Genomic DNA, 20,123 nt, shown 5'->3' on the forward strand with positions numbered 1-20,123 from the left:
TGCACACTTGTAATCCCCTACTATTTAGAGGGCTGAGGCAGGAGGATGCAAGTTCAGGGTCTGCCTGGACAACTTAGGGAGAACCTGTCTCCAAATAAGAAAAATGAAGAGCTGGGGATACAGCTCAGCACTCAGTACTGCAGACAAACAAGTACAACCACTCTCCCTACTTCTGCTCTATGCAAGCAAAATGATTCTGGAAATCACTTGTTTACAGTTACTTGTTAAAAAAAAAAATTCAAACTTTAGGCCGGGGATTTAGCTCAGTGGTGCCGTGTCTGCCTCATAAGCACAAGGTCCTGAGATCGATCCCCGGTAGCAGGAAAAAAAAAAGTTACTTGTTGACTGCTGGACCACTAACCGTAGCAGCATGACTGTCAGCCTTCTTGCCTTGCTAAATTGCTTCAGCCTGTTCCCACTGATCACCCTCAGCTGCCACGCTGTCCAAGTAGCTGGGACTACAGGCACATGATATTGCATGCAGCTTTTTAATTATTTTTTGGTACCAAGGATCAAACTTGGGACCTTGTGCTTGTAAGGCAGGCAGCAGAACCACTGAGCTAAATCCCCAGCCCTTTGTTTTTGAGGCACTGGGGATTGAACCCAAGGCTTGTGTATTGAGCTGCATCCCCAGCTCCTCCTTTATTTGGAGACAGGGTCTCACTAAGTTGTTCAGTTGCCCAGGCTGGGCTTGAATTTGCCATCCTCCTGCCTCAGCCTCATGGGTGCTGGGATTACAGGTGTGCACCACCACACCAAGCTGCACTTCTGTCAACTTTCTGTGAACTCCAGCAGGTGAGTGTGTAGGACTTCAATGCCATGACAGTCATCGACCCAGTAGAACGCCAAGCAATCGCAACTCTGGAGCAGGTCCTTGCCCTGTGGCCACCTCAGGATTCTCCCGGCCGAGGGGACGTTGCTGCAGCCCTTGTGCCCTCCACACGGCTCCAGACTCAAGGCTTTGTCTCTCTCTAGTAGGAACAGGGGTTAGTGAGGTGGGCTCAGTCCACTGCCAAGTCCTGATGACCAGAGGTTTCCCTTTCACTATGCACAGCCCACGAAGAAGGGAGGGTCAGGGCCGACTGGCAGTAAATCCATGCTATTCCGTCTGCTTCCTGAAATGGGGACAAGGTCCCAACTGCCCTGCCCTCCTCTCTCCAAACTCCATAGGATTCTGGGGATCCTAATCAAAAACATTTTTTTCCTTCCTGGGAAGGTTAAAAACTGCTGGGGCTGGGGACACAGCTCTGTGGCAGAGTGCTCGCCTCGAATGTGGGAGGCCTGGCTTTGATACCCAGTACCACACACACACACACACACACACAGCTTGAACATAAAAACAAAAACCCTACAAAAAGGCCAAATAAAACCCAAAGAATAACAGACACCCCCCCCCCCCGGCTGAAATATCTGCAACGACGATCGATTGCACAATTACAGGAACAGAAGCTGTGTGGTGTCCAGTCGAGGGTTGTGTGTGAACGAGCTGCCCGCAAACAGACTGCTGCCATCCGTCCTTCCACTTCTAACCTGTTTCCATCCGCCTCCTGCATCTATTTGCATTTCATGTTGGTGTTTCTGCCTGGAGCAGGTGAATTCACATCCATTTGCATTCTGAACGGAATCTAAATCCTCTTCAGTAAGCACAGAAGAAAAGGGAAGAATGACCAGTGCCAATGTGGTTTGAGCCACTGTATGGAGGAATCCGAAAGCATCAAATTTCCTTGTGCTCTGAGAACAATAGACAGCGTGAACAAAAGGTTACAGAGGAAAGAAAATGTAATTGGTTCTGAAGAGCATGAACATCTGCAGAGAATGCGCTGTAAGAGAAACGATCTCCGGGCTCCCATGCAGGATGGGGTCTGCAGCTCCCGCATCAGGTGTCAGGAGAGTGCCCTGCCGCCCTACACAGCCCCCTCCCAGTCCAAGCCCTAAGTGTAGTGGGGCTGCAGATGCTTGGCCCTGATTTCCAGAATTTGGAAACAAATGCAAATATGGAAGAAGACTTCACAAAACTAAATATACTCATTGGCGAAGAGCTGATAAACTTACGAGGAAGTAGAAGAATCGCTCGCGGCCCGGCACTGTGGTTACAGGTAATGGGATTATGGCCAGCGAGCCAGTTACTCTCTGGGCCGTGAGTTCTCCCACTACAACATGGGAGGGTCAGATGGACAAGTCCTTTCATGGTGTTGGCTAGGATTCCAGGATTAACAGACTACTTTTTCTTTCAGAAGCCTCCCGAGTCTTTTCCTTCTTTTTCTGGTACTGGACATTGAACCCAGGACCTTGCATATGCTAGGCAAGTGCTCTGTCGGTGAATTACATTTGACATGGGAAGAAAAAAATTCTAACACAAGTGATCTAAGAACATCAACATTTATTTAACATGATAAAAAAGAAATGAGATATGAACATTTGCATTTAAACAATAGTAAGTAGCCTTTAATACATTACATGTGCTCATTGTATAATATATACACAATGAACATAATTACATTTGTACACGAACTAAGTACTGGATTTGAAAACCTGCTTATTGCTGTACACATCTATCCCAATGAAGTGTAAGTCCAGTACTTCCAGATACCTACACTTTTTATTTTTAAGAAAAGGTAAATGATAACATTTGTGTTTAAGCTGACGATTGGCAGTAACTGCTGACATTGCAATCTGAGAAAGAATTAAAGCGGAAAACAGGACATACTTCACTTAGCAGTAAGAAAATGGCACATTTTAAATATATATATATATACGTATATATATATATATGTATATATATATACGTATATATATATATGTATATATATATACGTATATATATATATACAAAAAATTTTTACAAATCAAGAGTGAAATAAAGCACTCCAGGGCCGGGGATTTAGCTCAGTGGTTCTGCTGCCTGCCTTGCAAGTGCAAGGTCCCGAGTTCGATCCCCGATACAAAAAAAGAAATAAAGCACTGCAGTAGCCAAAATGGGAAGGAAAAAACAAGCTTCATCGAAAATAATAGCTAACTTTATGTAGCAAAAAGGAAAAAGAAATATAAATTCACCTAGACTTAAGAAAGCTCAGATCTGGAGATCAGCAGCTGTGGAAGCTCCAGCCGGCTGCACGGTGAGCAGCGCTGGCCGGTCCTGTGTGCTCGGACCAAGATGGCGGCAGCTGGCGAGGCACAGGGACGGTGACAATGAGAGTGTGGGGTGTGCGTGGGCCTTAAAGCTGCTCTGGAATGAACATTTTCCAGAAGTGATAAAATGATGCTCTGGGGCCAAAAGCATCAGAACTATGAATTTCATAGATTTAAAATATACTGTACAATATCTTCTTACATTGCTGAAGGTCCATGAGCGGCTTCAACAGAAGTGAGTGGAGCTGTAAAATAAGAGAGGAAATTACTCTGACACCTGCAAAGCCAATAAACGGTCCTGTCCTAGGGTAACTGATAGTGATGCAACAACAGAAAAGACAAACGTGGCCAGGAAAATCCTGAAACAGGATTAGTTACAGTTAAAGGACTGCTTTCCTTCATTTCCATAAATGTAAATCACAAAGAAACGTAATGAAATTAAAGGGCAATTCAGAACAAAAAACAGACCCAAATTTGTTGTTGAATCCAAAGATAAATGCAGTAAGCAAAGATGTGCATAACTTCATGAAAGCGGCCTATGAGGCAGCGCATTCTAATGCTTCCCTAAGTCCTGCCAGAACTGGTGGTTCAGAAAGATAACTACAACTAACATACGTGCTTGCCCCGCATTGTGAGGCCCTGGGTTCCATCCCCAGCACTATAAAAAAGAGACAAAAAAGAGGCAGAGCAGGAAGTTAGAAAGAAAAACAAGTTTTCTTGTTTGTGGTGGCTAAAATATTTGGCAATAACTGTGCCTCAGTATAATATGTAATGCTACTGGTTGTTTTTGAGACAGGGTCTCACTATGTAGTTGAGGCTGGCCTTGAACTCACTATAGAGACCAGGCTGGCCTCAAACTTGCAGTGGTCCTCCTGCCTCAGCCTCCAAGTGCTGGAATTATAGGTGTGTGCCACTGTGCCCAGCTGCTACTGGTTCTTGAAATAAAAACAAAAGAACAAAATAAAACCCACTATTTAAGGAATCTGGGAATGTACTGGAGTTTCAACCCTGAACAGCCTGTATCAGAAAGGTCTGTAGCCTGGGATATAGCTCAGAGGCACAGCATCTGCCTGGCAAGTGCGAGGCCCTGAGTTCAATCCCGAGTACCCAGAAAGAAAAAAGGAAAAAAAAAAAGAAAGGTCTGTATACAATGAATTGTAATTTATTGAACCAAAAAATAAGGGAATGGCTCTGAATATACAGCTCCTCACTCAAACAGGCAGAGGCCCTCTAGCAACTCTGCTCAGGAGAAATCAAATGGGCCTAGCATTTGTGTGTCCCGTGCTTGGTGTTCTGCACTAGCAGCAGCAAGCGGGGTCCATTAGAGGTGGAAATGCACACAGAGAGGCCGGGCACCACCACAGCGGGTCCACACCCCTCAGAGACCACATGGTACGGAACATAAGCCTCTGCAGCCTCCGGGTAAACATGATGCCAAATAAGAGCTACAGGTACGACAGGACAACCTAATTCTTTCTGGCTTAAAAAAGGATGAAGATTATAGCAGCTACAAAAAGTGGGAAAGGGAAGTAGGTCCCAGAAAATAATCACTACTGGATAAATTCAGTCATGTTAGTTAGTATCTGTACTTGTTTACTTTGAGGATCTAAAATTCAAAGGAGATGTAACCGTGTGCAGTGTGTTTCTGTTGTTGTATAGCAGAGATTGAGGGTGATCTCAAGGCACTGAAAATGACAAGCCCCGGTAGATGCTGTGAGAACAAAAATGCAGGAAAGGAACAGAAATTACATTTTGTAACTCACAGTTTTTCCTCAATGGAAAAAAAAAGTGCTGGTCAGTATGAAGTTGTAAGTAAAAGCAAGCAACTGCCTATGCAATTTTTTCTTTTTTTAGCAGAACCAGGGATTGAACCCAGGGGCTTGTGGACAGTGGGCAACTGCCCAGCACTGAGCTACACCCCAGTCAGTGTGAGGTTGAAGAGTAAGAACTGAGACTGTTACTCTCACTTGGAGAACCGTGCACTACAGAACACTGTTCAAGAAGGGCTTCCCCTCCTCCCTGTCTACATGGCCACGCGGACTTAAAAAAATTAGCAACTTTTAAGACATCTCGGAGATTTTAATGCTTCACCCAGCTGGCTGCATCGCACATGTCTTTTTTTTTTTATTTTGGTACCGGGGATAGCACATGTCTTTGTCCTTAAAATAACTAACTGACGCCCGTGAGGTGGGCAGCTCTCACTAGTAGTCTTGGGCCGGGAGCACCGCGCTTCTGCCAGCTGCCCTTGGGGTATGGTCCCCAGTGCACCCGGTGCTGGCGGACGGGGCCATTCTGTGAGCACAAGCAGAGGAGAGACGTACTTGGAGCTACACACACATGAAGTGCGAGCCTTCCGGGAGCTGCGGCTGGGTGGGCGGGAGCGGCGTGGGCTCGGGAGGCAGGGGCAGACTTTTCCCTGCAACACAGGAGAGAGGGAGGTCAGCGCCGCTGCCGGCCCGCTCGGCCCGCAGGGCTCCACTGTGCCCCGACAGTGCCCCAGGACAGTCTCCCAACGCCCGCCTCAGGTTTTCCTCTTTCCTTTGAGGTTCAATTTGAGGTGTCCACCTGCTCACATTAGTGCTCAGCGCCTACCCACGGTCCTTTCTAGCTCATGCCGCAGAGGACAGATCAGGGGTCACAGGCTCAGTAGCATCACACTCACCCTGACCTGCCTGACAAGAAGCCGGTGGGAAGTGACAATGACCAGCGCCAGCGCCTCTGCACACAAGAGGCAACGCTCAGTGTCTGCAGGGCCGGGTGCCTGATCTATGTGCAGAAGATGGGGACTGCTCGGTCCTACCCCTCCTCTCCTAGGAAGAGAGTCCTGAAGGACTGAGTGTCTTTGCTCAAACCTTTTGTAGAAGGGAGGGAGTGGGGCGAAGATGACTGGGAATGGATCTCTGCTTATCAACGACAACAAGTGAGGCTCACATGTACTGGTGGTGTGGTCCTCCCCACACTCCCACTCTCCAAACTCATAAAAAGAAAACCTATTGGTGAGGAGTCTAAAACATGACAGAAAGACTGTGGCTGTGGCTCAGGGGCCCTGCGCTTGCCCAGCATGCACAGCCATGGGTTCGATCCCCAGCACCCCTCCCATAGGGCAAGGCAGCATGGAACAGCTTGCTGTAACTTGGTGTGGATAATGATCTATCAGAGAACAATCCAGAGGGGACTATAATAGGCGCTAGGTGAACACACTCATCCTACTCATTATTTTTTCCTGATACTGGAGATTGAACCCAGGGCCTTTGGAATTTTGAGACAGGGTCTTGCTAAGTCCCTTAGTAGCCCAGGCTGGGCTTGAAGGATCTTACTAGTGCAGACTCGGGACATGGCCCTTCAGGCCTCAGTCCAATCCCATCCCCCTGAACATCTGTGAACAAGGCAGTTAAGTGGCTCCCTTGTTATAACTGCCACTGGAAGAATGAGTTCAGAAGTTCAGAGGAAGTGCCTGGTGGAAATGGAAATGCATAGTACCTACCTGCTGGTGTTTGGTTTTCTCTAGAAATCTCAGGAGTTGACTCCTGAGAAGTAACCGTTTCTTCCTCTTCATGAATGCTGTCCTTCATGTCTTCCTCACAATGGCCTTCCGGTTTATGATTTGGGGTCTGCGTCTCACCTTCAGGGCTAAGGGAAACACACTGGTACTTTAAAACCGACTACAGAATACTATGGATTTTTTTGTGAACAAAACTTTTAATCATATAGAAAAGATGTCACCACCTGCATTTACCAATGGCTACCATTCTGCTTGGGGCCCCTCTTTCCTTTCTTCTCATTCTTAAGGAAACCCCAAACGTGGGAAGGTTAGAGCAGATGACACACGAAGCAGGCAGCTCAGCTTCAGGGTGCCCACATTCTGCCAATGCCACTTCCTCTAAATCCACCAGAGCCCAGCCCAGGCTTGAACCCAGGGCCTCCCACATACCTGGGCAGATGCGCTACACTGAGCCACACAACCAGCCTTTCCCAAACCAATTTAAAGGAGACTCATGCAGGAGTTTTTGTTTTTTGTTTCTGAGATGAGCTCACTACAGTCTAGGCTGGCCTTGGGCTCACACCACCATGCCTGCTCACACTCAATGGAGGGATTTTCATTTTTATTAGTACAGGTTTACAGTACGTAATGTTACCTTTCTTATGAGGAGTTGGTCCATGTATATGATACATCTTTTAATTGCCTCTTCCCCTCCTACACATATTTAATATGTAAATATTTTAGCATGTTGTTTTAATTCTTCTGCCCTCCAATACCCAATCGCTGATCAAATTTACCTGAGTGTCTCATAATGCTATTTAAAAACCATCAAGCCGGGCATGTTGGCACATGCCTGTGATCCCAGCACTCAGGAGGCTGAGGCAGGAGGATCACCACACCTTAAATTTGAGGCCAGCTCAGGCTACATAGTGAGACCCTGTCTCAAGAAGACCAAAAGCCAAACGAAACCCAATCCAACCATCAAGGCCCATTCACTGTGTTGCCTGACAAGTCTCTGTCTTTTTGTCTTACTGTGTAGCCCTAGCTGGCCTTGAAGTTGCAGTGATCTTCCTGCCTCAGCTTCCGAAGTGCTGGGGTTACAGGCACATGTCACCATACCAGGTTGTGAGAAATCTCTTAAAGTCTACTTTAAAACAAGCTATACCCCTTTCATCCTTTGGTATTTATCTGTGAAAGAGCCTTGTTTATCCACACTGTAGATTTTGTTCTGTTTTGTTTCGAGACAGGGTCTCACTCTGTAGTCCAGGCTGAACTTGAACTCACTGTGTAGCCCAGGCTGGCCTTGAACTTGCAGTGATCCTCCTGTTTCAGCCTCCTGAGTGCTGGGATTACAGGCATGCCCCAGCCATGCCTGGCCAAAACAGTGAGTCTTGATCATTTAGGTTTGGTGGGTGCCAAGTGATACTTCACTAGCTGGGGCTCAGGCACTGTTGGATTAACGGACTATCTCTTTCTGTGATGTTACAAATGATCAGTTTCTCTTATAGGAGAAACCCAAAATATAAATACTTTAGGGAGCAAAACTGAAGGTGTCAGGGAAGAGAGGAAAGGAAGGCTTTGTGGAGAGAGAAAGAGATGTTGGAAGGGGAAGGGAAGTAAGTGATGGAGAGGTGAGATGTCTATGTAGCAACACAGAGAGCAGCAAAAGACGATCAGTGAGCTCAGGGTTGGCAGCTCAATCTGGTCATCATTTAGTTCTCTGGAAGATGTGCAGCTCATAGCTTTAGCAGCCGTTCAGTCTTGTGCAAATCCATTATTTCCTTTTTAAATTTTGTTTTGTTGTGCTGGGAATTGAACCCAGCACCTCATGCACATGAGGGAAGCGTTTTACCAGTGAGCTCCATCCCTAGTCCTAAATCCATTATTTCATTAGAGTTAGTGAAACAATGACTTGGAAATCTCTCACATCTTACTGAATGGAAGTCTTCTGAAAAGAAAAATCCCTCAAACTGTTCGGTTTATTTAGGAAGAAAAGATAAATACCTGATTCTTTTCCTTTATGTACCCAGTTTTGGAATTAAGAGTTGGTTCCTTAACATACTTCAACATGGCCAACACATTGTTATTTTGTTGTTGAAACATCTATAAACTTAACTTCTAAAAACTTTTGTTTAAAAAAAAAAACTTTTTTTTGTACTGGGGACAGAATGCAGGGTCTTGCTGAGATGCCTGGTTGGCCTGAATCAGCAGTCCTCTGCCTTAGCCGCCCAGACCGCCGGATCACAGGTGTGCACCCACTCTGCCCAGCAACCCCATGGATTTTTAGTGGACAAGTAATTTTTTTTTGGTTATGTCTTAATCTGTATCTACTGCATATTAATACAAAAATTCACTCTAGAGTCTTTAAGTCAGACACAGCCAAATATTTTAAAATTCAAATGTGCTAATCATTGACGAAATAAAGACGTTCTTTTTTTTTTTTTTTTGTACTGGGGATTGAACTCGGGTCCTTGCACTTGCGGGGCAGGCGGAGGAACCACTGAGCTAAATCCCCGGCCCGAACATTCTTAGTAACACTAAATCACGGCATATTTTGCTTTTTTCAGACAGGGTCTCACATGTCGTCTTCAGGCTGGCCTTGAACTTGAGCCAATTGTCCTGCCTCAGCCTCTCGAGTACTAGGATTACTGGTGGTGCTCCCATGCCTGGCCAGCAGATCTCTTTTCTAGCACTAGGAATTTTTCCCGGGGCAGAGACTGAGGATATGTTCTTAAGAAGGCTAGTAAGAAATACAGCCCCAGCTGGCAATGTGGTTTAGTTGTACAGTGCTTGCCTAGCATGCACAAAGCCTTGGGTTCAGTCCCCAGCAGCGCGCACGCGCGCACACACACACACACACACACACACACACACACACATAAAGAAATACATCTAAAAAATAAAAGCAAATCACCATAATCTCTGGAACGCTCCACAGAGAACCTAGACATCTGATCAGTTTCTCATTCTAGCTACTTACCTTGCTACAGCTTATATGCCTTTTGGCATCATTTTATTTGTTTTTTTTTTTTTTTGAAACAGAGTCTTGCTATGCAGTCTAGGCCAGTCTTTGAATTTATGTAGTTCAGACTTGCTTTAAATTGTGATTCTTGGGCCAGGGATTTAGCTCAGTGGCACTGTGCCTGCCTTGCAAGCGCAAGGTCCTGAGTTCAATCCCCGGTACCACAAAAAAAAAAAAAAAAAAAAGTTAAATTGTGGGCTGGGGATTCAGCCGTGATTCAGCTGTGGTTCCGCTGTTTGCCTCAAAAGCGCAAGGTTCCGAGTTTGATCCCCGGAACCAAAAACAAAACAAAACAAAACAAAAAACAAATAAATTGTGATTCTCCTGCCTCAGCCTCCCGGATTATGGGCATGTTCAACCACACTTGGCTCTTAGCATTATTTTAATGAGGTATTATCCTAAGAGCTAAACACATTTTAAGTGCTATAAATGGATTTTCTTATTTAATCCTTACAACAGATTTACAAAATTGAGTATGATTTATTCCCATTTTTACAAGTGGAACCATAGTTTAGGAGGGTTATACAACCAGCTCTAGATCCTACAGCTCCTAAGCTGGACTGCAATCTGACACTTTTTGACTCTGAAGTTCATCTTTTTTTTTGTTCATTTAGTTTTTTGAGACAGGGTCTCACCATGTAGTTCAGGCTGGCCTCGAACTCACAATGGTCCTCCTGCCTCAGCTTCCCAAGTACTGGAATTACAAGTGTGCACCACCACAGCCAGCCCTGAAGTTTATCACTTGAAAGCAATTCTACAGTTTTATGAATAATTTCCGTGGTGGTTTGGATCTAAATCCACCCCCCCCCCCATCAAAAGCTTGGTCTTCAAAGCAGCAGTGTCCAGACACAGTGGGATCTCGAGGGCTCTAACCTCAGTGAGTTCATAGCTGGACCGCATTACTGAAGGGTGTGACCTTGGGGCCACATCCAGTCCCTGGTCCCTTCCTTTCTGGCTCCCCATCCTCTGGCTTCCTGTTCACCATAAGTCTCAACCTCACTCTGACCCAGAAACAGTGGAGCTGAGACAACATGGACTGACCCCTTAGAAACTGTGAGCCAAAAGAATTCTTTCTTTCTTTAAGTTTATTTTACTCAGGTATTTGGTGTAGTGATGACAGGCTAACACAGTTCTTTTTCTTGTTACCTGTGTGTTATATCCTCGGGCATCTTTTCGTTGTTACTTTCTTTATCCGTCACTTCTTCAGAATACACTCCATTTGGCTCAGGTGTGGAAATCATTTTATAAAAAACACTTTCAGTTCTTTTACACTGTAGAGTAAGAAGAAAAATTTCCTTTTCAAAGCACTTTTACCACATATATTAGTAAATCTAAAATGACTTCAAAACAACTTATGATTTCCCCCAAGTTTATACCCTATTTCAAATATTTATAATAAATGATTCAAGTATATAAAAAATATTAACATTTTTTACTATTAGGATACAAAAAGCTACAAAAGTTTGTCCAAAGAGATGATCTGCCTTAAGACCCAGTTATTGGGACACAATATTCTTTGTTTTCCCCCACCCTGGGGTCAAAATCGAGGGAGCTCTGAGCTATCTTCCTGCCCTTTTTAGCTTGAGACAGGGTCTTGCCAAGTTGTCCAGGTTGGCCTTAAACTTGCAACTCCATCCTCCTGCCTCATCTTCTCGACTACCTGGGGTTATAGGTGAGCACCACAACACCCCACTTGGGATTATTATTTTTTTTTTTGGTACCCGGGATTGAACTCGGGTCCTTGCACTTGCAAAGCAGGTAGTGGAAACACTGAGCTAAATCCCCGGCCCGGGATTATTTTTAATTGGATTAATAATTTATTATAACTCTGATCATGCTCCAAATTTTTCACTAATTATATTTTACATGGCTAATGTTATCAATAAGATTAAAGAAAACCTATCACTTCATTTAGATCAATGGACTCTACAACTGAAAGGTACATGCTTTAGATATCTTTCCTGAAATCTTTCTTTTACCTCTTGGCTATAATCTGTACTTTCGGGCTCAGCTTCTTTTAGTCGGACAATTTCTGCAGCAGGAGTGTCACAGTTTGGCTTTACATCATTTTCTCTACCAACAGCATCCAGCTCCTTCACATTATCATCCCTCTGGGCCTGCCCAAAAGACACAGCGATTTTAGACTCCTAGTGGGCATGAGTGTGTGTCTCATAGACAGTGCCTGGAGGTTTGGACAAAGCCGTATCTCCAGGCACAGGAAATTCTCTACAAAAATCAACACAGGAAACAAGCACACATTTCCTCCTTTCGCTTTCACACAGGACTCCTGCCGTCACATTAATGTCAACAGGCAGTGCCTGTGCCTGTGCTGAGGGGAAGGCAAGGGGCTCCCTGGGGCAGGGAAGCCTCTGGCTGCTGGATCTGGTGTAGGAGAGGGACAGGCTGGACCGCAGCTGCTGCCAGGGCTCCCGGTTGCTATCCTGCCCCACTGAGAAAGAAGGACATCTGACGAACAGGGCAAAGTGGGAGGGGACACTTCTCAAGGCTGAAGCTTAGTGGTGGATGACAGCAGACTTGAGCTTTTATTTAGAAGCCTTCTCCTACTACAGCTTAGGCCACGTGGAATTACGAGACAGAGGGGTAGCATTTTATTGGGAAGGGAAATGGGGAGTGTTTTGGTGACTTGCATGGCATTTGACTTGTTGAAAATGCTTTTATCTTCTTATGTCTCTGTAGCAGGCGTTAAGTTGTACCATTGGCTCTCAGTAGAGAAGATGAAGTCCACAACTGGTAGGAGATGTCCAATGAGTAGGATGGCCCCTCCCCTCCCCCACCCCATTGTTTTGGTAGTCCAGGCTGGTCTGGAACTTGTGATCCACCTGCCTCAGCCTCACAGGCTGGGACTACAGGTGTGTGGCCGGCTGGCTCTGGTCTCTTAAGGCCAGAGTTATTGTCATTTTACTAAGTTACCTTAGACTATTATCGTAAGAATTAAATAATCCAAAATAACTGCATTGTAGGGCTTTAAAAACCCAGCAGTCACAAAACTGCGTCTGTAAAACCGAAGTGACGCTAGACTTATCTCCAAGAATAATCAGAAGCTGGCGCACCTGCGGGGCCCTGGCCAGGTTCTCCCTGGCGTTCGAGGGGCTCTGCAAGGACCCCTGGTCGGTGGTGCTGGGCCCAGGGCCGGGCACGGCCAGTGTGCGCTTCCGCTCCCGCAGGCAGGCCTGCTGGTGGCGCCGGATGCGCTCCAGCTGCTCCTCCACAGGCATCCGCGGCCGGCCGCTCTCTGCCAGGCACAGCTGCTCCACGGCGCTGCGCGGCCTCTCCTGCAGACAGAGGGAGAGGGTGAGCATGTGGGGCACGGGGCAGCTTGTTTTCCGAACCTACAGCGGAGGCACTGAGTGCGGTAAGGTGGCATCAGGAAGGCCGGCTTGGCATTTCTCCTTCACTGTACTGCGTGAGGTGAGGCCCGGATGGAGAGAGCAGGGGAGGCCACACGGGCGGGAGGAGAGGGCGTTTTCCCGGTTTAGGAACAAACACGAAAAACCACCACCAAAGGGATATGGATGCTCTCTGTTCCTAAAACAGGAAAATGCACAGAACAAACCAGCTAGGAAAACAGGAGAGGGGGGAACAGTGTTTAAGTATCAGAGACTTTTTTCAATTTAATGAAAATGTCATGTTTTTAGTGACTGTGAAATAAGTCAGAGAAACACCTTCACATATTCCATGGTCGATAATAATAAAATCGAAATATTTGTTTGTTATAAAAGAAGGCTGTCATATTTGAACTATTATCCATAGTTAATTTTCATGCTTTTCTTCTAACATGTTTCATGTTTCCCCTTCTTTTTTTCTTTTTTTGCAGTGCTGGGGATAGAATTCAGTGTCTCTCTCTCTCACACAGATTTTTTACTGGGATTGAGCCCAGCAACTTTGCACTGAGCTATATACTCAGCCCTTTTTATTTATTTTTATTTTTATTTTGAGGCAGGGTCTCGGTAGCTCACTAGCTTGTCCAGGCTGGACTTGCACTCCCAGTGTGTTGGGATTACAGGCGTGTGCCATCACACCTAGCCCCACTTTATAAAAACTGAAGAGTTTAAAAATACTAGTCACAATGAAAAACAAAGGATTTCAGCTTATTTTATATAATATAAACTTTAAAGTGAACATGTAGAATCCAGTCCACAGGTTTGCAAATTCAGGGCCAGCCTGGGCAACTTAGCAAGAACTTTTTCTTTTTTTTTGGTACTGGGGATACAGGACCTTGTGCTTTCAAGGCAGGTGCTGTGCCACTGAGCTAAATCCTAGGCAAGAACCTTTTCTTTTTTTTTGGTACCAGGGATCGAACTCGGGTCCTTGTGCTTACACAGTAGGCGGCAAAACCACTGAGCTAAATCCCCGGCCCAAGAACCTTTTCTTAAGAAAAAAATATAAAAGCTGGGCATGTAATCCTAGCACTGAGGGCTGCCTGGGCTACATAGTGAGTTCAAGGCCCGCCTGAACTACAAGGCGAGACCCTGTCTCAGAAAACCCAAAAGGGAACTGAGGAGCAGCTTGGGGTACAGTGTCTGCCTTACATACATGAGGGTTTGGGTTCAAGCCTCAGCATCGTGTGCGTGCACGCGCACACACACACACACATACACACACACACACACACACACACACACACACACACACACACACACACACACACAGCCGGGCCCAGTCAATTCAGCAAGGCCCTATCTTAAACACAAAGAATGGGCTGGTATGTGGTTACCGTGAAGGCTGAGCCTCACACCCAGTACTCCGCCCCATCAGAAAAGGTGTCCACAAATGATGGACCAAGACCCCAAATCAAAGCTGATCAGAAAACATCCAGCTTAGGTACGGACTGGGCCTCTCCTCTGGCTATTATTTTTTTTGGTACCGGGGATCGAACTCAGGACCTTGAGCTTGCAAGGCAGGTGGTGGAACCACTGAGCTACATCCCGGCTCCTAAATGTAATTCAAAAAACAAAAGCTCAGTAGGGTTTTATTTAGTGTATATGAAAATAATTCTGGTAAGACATCAATAACAGGCCAAGTTTTGTATAATCCCAGCACTTTGAGACTGAGGCCAAGGATCACAAATTCAAGCCCAGTCTGGACAACTTAGCAAGGCCCTGCCTCAAGACAGAAAAGGGCTGGGGAGGGAGCTCAGTGCGAAGGCCCTGGGTTCAATCCCCAGCACCACAACACACAGAACAGCCACACCCCAATGGAAAGGCAGCAGAAGAAGTAGGTCTGGGAATCCACAAGAGTACCGTTCTGAGGTCCAGCATCTTCTTAGTTTTCCTCAAGGTCACATATGAGGCTATTGTTGAGGACTCGGGTGTTGGTGATTTTGTCCTAGGAGGGACAACGCCAACAGGAAAGTGGGAGCCTGAAAACAAGACAGCAGTAAGTTCCACAAAACACAAGCACAAAATGGGGCTTTCTTCCACTCTGGTTTTATTCATTTGTGTGTTTCCATGGCACTGGAACGGAGAGCTCTCATGTGGCAGACGAGCCCTGGGCCTTGGAGCTGCACCCTCCGCCTTCCTGTCTGCAAAGACCTGAAAACAGTCAGTGATATCACTGGGGAAATGGAGGGCTAAGTTTAGAAAGTCTTCTTTCTGCAGTACCAAGAATTGACCCCAGGGCTTTGTACACAGACACGTGCTAATAGTTCTAAAGAGTGGCAGGTGAAGGCTGGGAATTTAGCTCAGTGGTTCCAGTGCCTGCCTTGCAAGCGCCAAGGTCCTGAGTTCAATCCCCAGTACCAAAAAAAAAAAAGCGGCAGGTGACAAAGACATGAACTCTGCAGAACGTCCTCTTTGCTTGGCTTGCATGGTCTATCTCTGCGGTCACCCTAATCGATCTAGTACACTCATGTGACAGTGACAAAAGTGAGGGCCCAGAGAGACTAGGTGATTTACCACAATACCTTTACTTTAATTTTTATTTTATTTTATTGCTTTTTAAATCATGAGACAGGGTCTTGCAAAGTTGCCCAGGCTGGCCTTGAACTTGTGATCCCCCGCTGCATCCTGCAGAGTACCTGGGGACTGTAGGTGTGGCCTCGCTGACAGCTGCAGGCCACAAGAGGTCACTGCCGTGGTGTAAAGAAACATCCCCCAAAGGGCCACGTGTACCCAAGGCTGGGTGTGCATGAAGAAGGACTGCCCCTTCCTCTTCCTTTTCCTGTCCTCCCCACCCTGGCCAGGAGGGAGGTGGCTGCCCTGTCACACAGCTCAGTCCCAACAGTCCTGACCTCGGCTTCCTAAGTGCTGCGCATGTGTGAAAGGCTCTGTCTGTATCTCAGGAGGGCCCCCACCAGGCTCTTACAATGTTCAGCTCTGAGCCTTGTAGCTGACTCAGTGCTCCACTTAGCTGTGGAGCTCCTGTTTTGTTTTTTCCTCTCTCAACTTGATGCTTCTTGGAGGAGAGGGAAGGGGAGGCGAGGGGAGCGGGGGGAGAGAATATCAACACTTTTGTTATTACCCTGAATTTGTAATCACTCTGGTGGTGTGGGAAGAAACAACCAAAGTGTCAGGTGTGGTGGTGAATGCCTGTAATCCCAGCACTTTGGAGGCTGAGGCAGGTCGCCTTGAACTACATAGCGAGACCCTGTCTCCAAAAAAAAAAAAAAAAGCCAACCAAAGTACCAGTTAGTCAGATCACCAAAAATATGATTTCCAGGGCTGGGGATTTAAGCTCAGTGGTTCTGCCGCCTGCCTCTCAGGCGCAAGGTCCTGAGTTTGATTCCCGGTACCAAAAAAAAAAGGGTCAGAGGTTAGTAGACTTTCAATGAGAGGAAGACATGACTTGGATGAGACTGAGGAGCTCTGTCAATGTGAAATTTTCAAGGTGGCAGTATTTCTTAATGCCCCCTCCAATCCCGGGCTGGGGGACTGGCTCCCCATGAGCACCCACAGGCCCTGGCTCCGCCCCCAGCTCACAGGGACAATGATTTCCATTATGGAAAAGCTACATGAACTGTACTTCATGTGTTCTTCATACTTAACTTTGTGATCCTCTAGCAGACTATCAAATTTAGCCCAATGAATTATATGTAGCATTTTTCTTTTCTTTGTTTTTGGTACTGGGGATCAAACTCAGGACCTTGTGCTTGTGAGGCAGGCATGGCACCACTGAGCTAAATCCCCGGCCCCCACCCCATTCTTTGTATAGCCACAACAGCATGATCATGCTAATGGCTGGTATCTAGAACATGTTTAAATTTCCATACTTCTAAGAATATCTTTATAGTTTTTCTCTTAAACAATGGTCCAATTCAAATTTTAAGTACTGCATTGTATTTATATGTTTCTGCAGTTATAGGGATTGAATCCACGACCTTGCACATGCTAGGCAAGAGCTCTCTACCATGGAGCTAACTCCCTAGCCTTTTAAGAAAAAGTCTTTTGAAGGCTGGGGATTTAGCTCAGTGGTTCCGGCGCCTGCTGTGCAAGCCCAAGATCCCGAGTTTGATCCCTGGTACCAGAAAAAAAAAAAAAAGTCTTTTGAGCCTAGAATTGTCCCTGCTACCCTTTTCATTTTGACATTGAAGAGCGATAAGCATTGGCTGTGTATGGTAGTGCATGCCTGTGATCCCGCCACTGAGGAAGCTGAAGCAGGAGGATCATTACAAGTTTGAGGGGCCCCTGGACTACACGAGTGGGTTCAAGGCCAGCCTGAACTACAGAGCAAGACTGTCTCAAAAAATCAAAAGATGTAGAGAAAAAAGATCTCAGAAAGCAGAAAGCTTTCAAAAAACTTCTGATCAAACATTTCTTAGTAAAATCTAACCTGAGCTGCTGTCTTTATTTTGCTTGGGATAAATATTCCAGAAGTATGAATGTGTTTAAAAACAGCACTGCCGGGCATGGTGGTGCATGCCTGTAATCCCAGCACTTGGCAGGCTGAGGCAGGAGGATCACTGAGTTTGAGACCAGCCTGGGATACATAGTGAATTTAAGTCCAGCCTATCTCAAAAAAATAAAAGAAGGGGCTGGGGATGTAGCTCAGTGGTTCTGCCGCCTGCCTCAAATGCGCAAGGTCCTGAGTTCGACCCCCAGTACCAAAAAAAATAAAAATGAAAAAGGCAGTGCTGCCCTGTGTCTCGTTGGGGCAATGTGTATGGTTTATGATGTTATCTTCCTACTAGCAGAGGATTTCTTCATTCAGACCCTTGTGAGAATCTGAAGGTCTCAGGTAAAGAGAGTGTAGACTCGAGAATGTACCAGGACAGCACGTAAACTGAGTATCGCTCAAATGTCTCAAAACCAAACAGAACAAAACTCCGAGGAGATACAACACATGCCCAGTGCTGACCTTTAACAACTGGACTTTCCATCTCTGACACAGGTTCTGATTTTTCTTCCCCATTCGACTCATCAACTTCTGCCACAGTTGTTAACTCGGGTTCACTCTTGTAGAGTCTATAATCTGGACCCTTCAAAGAAAGACGTGTCATTAACCAAAACAGCTTCACATTCTTTTAAAATTCCTACCTTTAAAGACTCAATACCTCTAAAGACTCAGGTCAAGCTCTAAAAATTAAAAGCCCCAGTTGGCTACCATGGATAGAACACAACTAATACATATGTGACCACTAAGGAGAAAAAAGTAATTTGAAAGGTTTTTTGTTTTTTTTTTTGAGACAGGGTCTTGCTATGTAATCCAGGCTGGCCTTGAATTCACAGCGAACTTCCTGCCTCAGCCTCCTGGGTGCTAGGATTACAGGTGTGTACCACCACCTGCCTGGCAAGATTTTTAACTAGCAAAGCTTACTGTTCTAAAATTAAGACTATTCCTCTTTTTTTGGGGGGGGGGGGCTAGTGTTGGGAATTGAGCCCCGGGAGCTTCACTATTACAGAGCTACAGTCCAGCCCCAGAGTCACACTTTCACCATGGTTTAACTGAGGTCGAAAAATAATCATGTGACCCAATACATTTTCTTTTAGAAGGTGAGGTTCATCCCAGCGCTAAGCTCTTGTCAGAGAACATTTTATTGTTCTCAAAAATGAGATCAATTCTGTTTCTTACTCTTTTCCTTGTTTGTTACATTTCACATTTATTTATCCATCTCCAAACTTCCTTTCTTTCTTTTTTTCCTTCTCCTCTTTCCCTCTCCCTCCCTCCCTTCCTTCTTTTGTGGCACTGGGTACTGAACCCAGGGCCTTCACACTGATGAGCTACACTCTAACCCTTTTTTGTCCTTTCACTCTGAGACACAATCTCCTGCAGTTGCTAACCTGTCCCGCCTGGGCCTGAACTGTGATCCTCCTGCCTCAGCTTCCTGAGTGCTCCATTCCAGGTGCGCCCCCTCAACTGTGTCCAGGCCTCTGATTTCAGTTTCTGTGGCTGACATCTCTGCGTGCCTACATCCACATCTTTGAACAGTTTTCTAGTTCAGCCCTCATGTCACTCCCTAGTAAAATTTGTTTTTTTTCTCTTCTTTCTGATTGGGAGATACACATTTCCCTCTAATATTCTGAAATAATATATTTAAAATATGGCTCCTTCAACAAGGGTAGAGCAACCACTTTATGAAAAGTTATGAAGTTATGAAATATTAAACTCATGAAAATATTAAAAAGCGAGAATGGTAAAACCAAAACAGGAAAAACACAAACGATAAAGTTATGTACAAACAGAAAAGCTCTGGCTACAGGCAGGGTTATAATAAAAACAAGCTCGAGTGTAAATCAGTGTAAATCCCACGCGCGGGCAGGCTGGACGGTCAGCTGTGGCCTGGCAGCCACTTACACAGTGAGATCCATTTCTTGGGTGCCCTTGCACTTGGTGAGGCTTCTTGTCTTCCGGCAGATGCACAGGGCCCCTGCTATAACAGAGCAAGGAGCTGCTGTCACTGGGCAGAGGGGGGACTATGGGAGGCTGCTCTGTAAAGTCATAGGACCGAGGAAGTGGAGGACGAGGTGGGACTACTTCCTCTTCCTAAAGATTGTAGAACAGTCACCTTATTTAGATAAGCAGATTGAATTAAGCATGTCGCAATTCTTTGCAATGGTATATTAACGTACACTTACTTTAAGGTACCTAAAGGGACACTGCCAAGCTGAAAATCTCATATGGAAAAGTGCAACTGACGTTTTTTAGGACAGCCAGTAATTTGGTTTTACATCTGGCTATACGTATTTTTTCCCTATAAAATGTAGGCTAGCTTTATTTTGAAACTAACTGTGCAACAGATTACTATGGCAAACTACTGTATTTTGCTTTTAAAAAGAGAAGAATTAGTTTTAAAAAGTCTCACTATTTTCTGCAATTTTTTTTTTTTGGTACCGGGGATCGAACTCGGGTCCTTGCGCTTGCAAGGCAGGCAGCGGAACCACTAAGCTAAATCCCCGGCCCATTCTGCAATTTTTTGATGCACAGAAACAGAACTATCAATTTGGTTTTATATTTGAAAGTAACCATGACAAAAATAAGAACAAATTTTTGTCTTTCTACAATGCATCCTAAGGCTTCTGCAGTTTTTTTTTTTTC

General features: G+C 45.6%; 1 protein-coding gene across 26 annotated transcripts in view; it reads right to left on the bottom strand.

Moving 5' to 3' along the window:
- Window positions 1-2,363: 2,363 nt before the first annotated feature.
- Plekha5 (pleckstrin homology domain containing A5) overlaps window positions 2,364-20,123 on the bottom strand; it is a 231,805-nt gene continuing 214,045 nt past the window's right edge. For 17 of the 26 annotated variants that reach the window (XM_087213499.1, XM_087213505.1, XM_087213490.1 and 14 more), the window contains 9 exons: window positions 19,383-19,571; window positions 17,946-18,066; window positions 14,894-15,012; window positions 12,704-12,925; window positions 11,612-11,749; window positions 10,779-10,903; window positions 6,614-6,759; window positions 5,451-5,545; window positions 2,364-3,374 (listed from right to left, as the gene is read on the bottom strand). In XM_087213499.1, coding sequence (XP_087069625.1) covers window positions 5,457-5,545; window positions 6,614-6,759; window positions 10,779-10,903; window positions 11,612-11,749; window positions 12,704-12,925; window positions 14,894-15,012; window positions 17,946-18,066; window positions 19,383-19,571 — 1,149 coding nt within the window. In that variant the 3' untranslated portion in view covers window positions 2,364-3,374; window positions 5,451-5,456. The remainder of the gene's footprint in view (window positions 3,375-5,450; window positions 5,546-6,613; window positions 6,760-10,778; window positions 10,904-11,611; window positions 11,750-12,703; window positions 12,926-14,893; window positions 15,013-17,945; window positions 18,067-19,382; window positions 19,572-20,123) is intronic. The other 9 variants (XM_004845798.3, XM_021259124.2, XM_087213496.1 and 6 more) reach the window with 2 other exon arrangements.

Source organism: Heterocephalus glaber, unplaced genomic scaffold (genome assembly GCF_053883595.1).
Source record: "Heterocephalus glaber isolate CG9 unplaced genomic scaffold, H.glaber_assembly_v1.0 deba00001444, whole genome shotgun sequence".
In the NCBI taxonomy this organism is placed as follows: Eukaryota; Metazoa; Chordata; class Mammalia; order Rodentia; family Bathyergidae; genus Heterocephalus; species Heterocephalus glaber.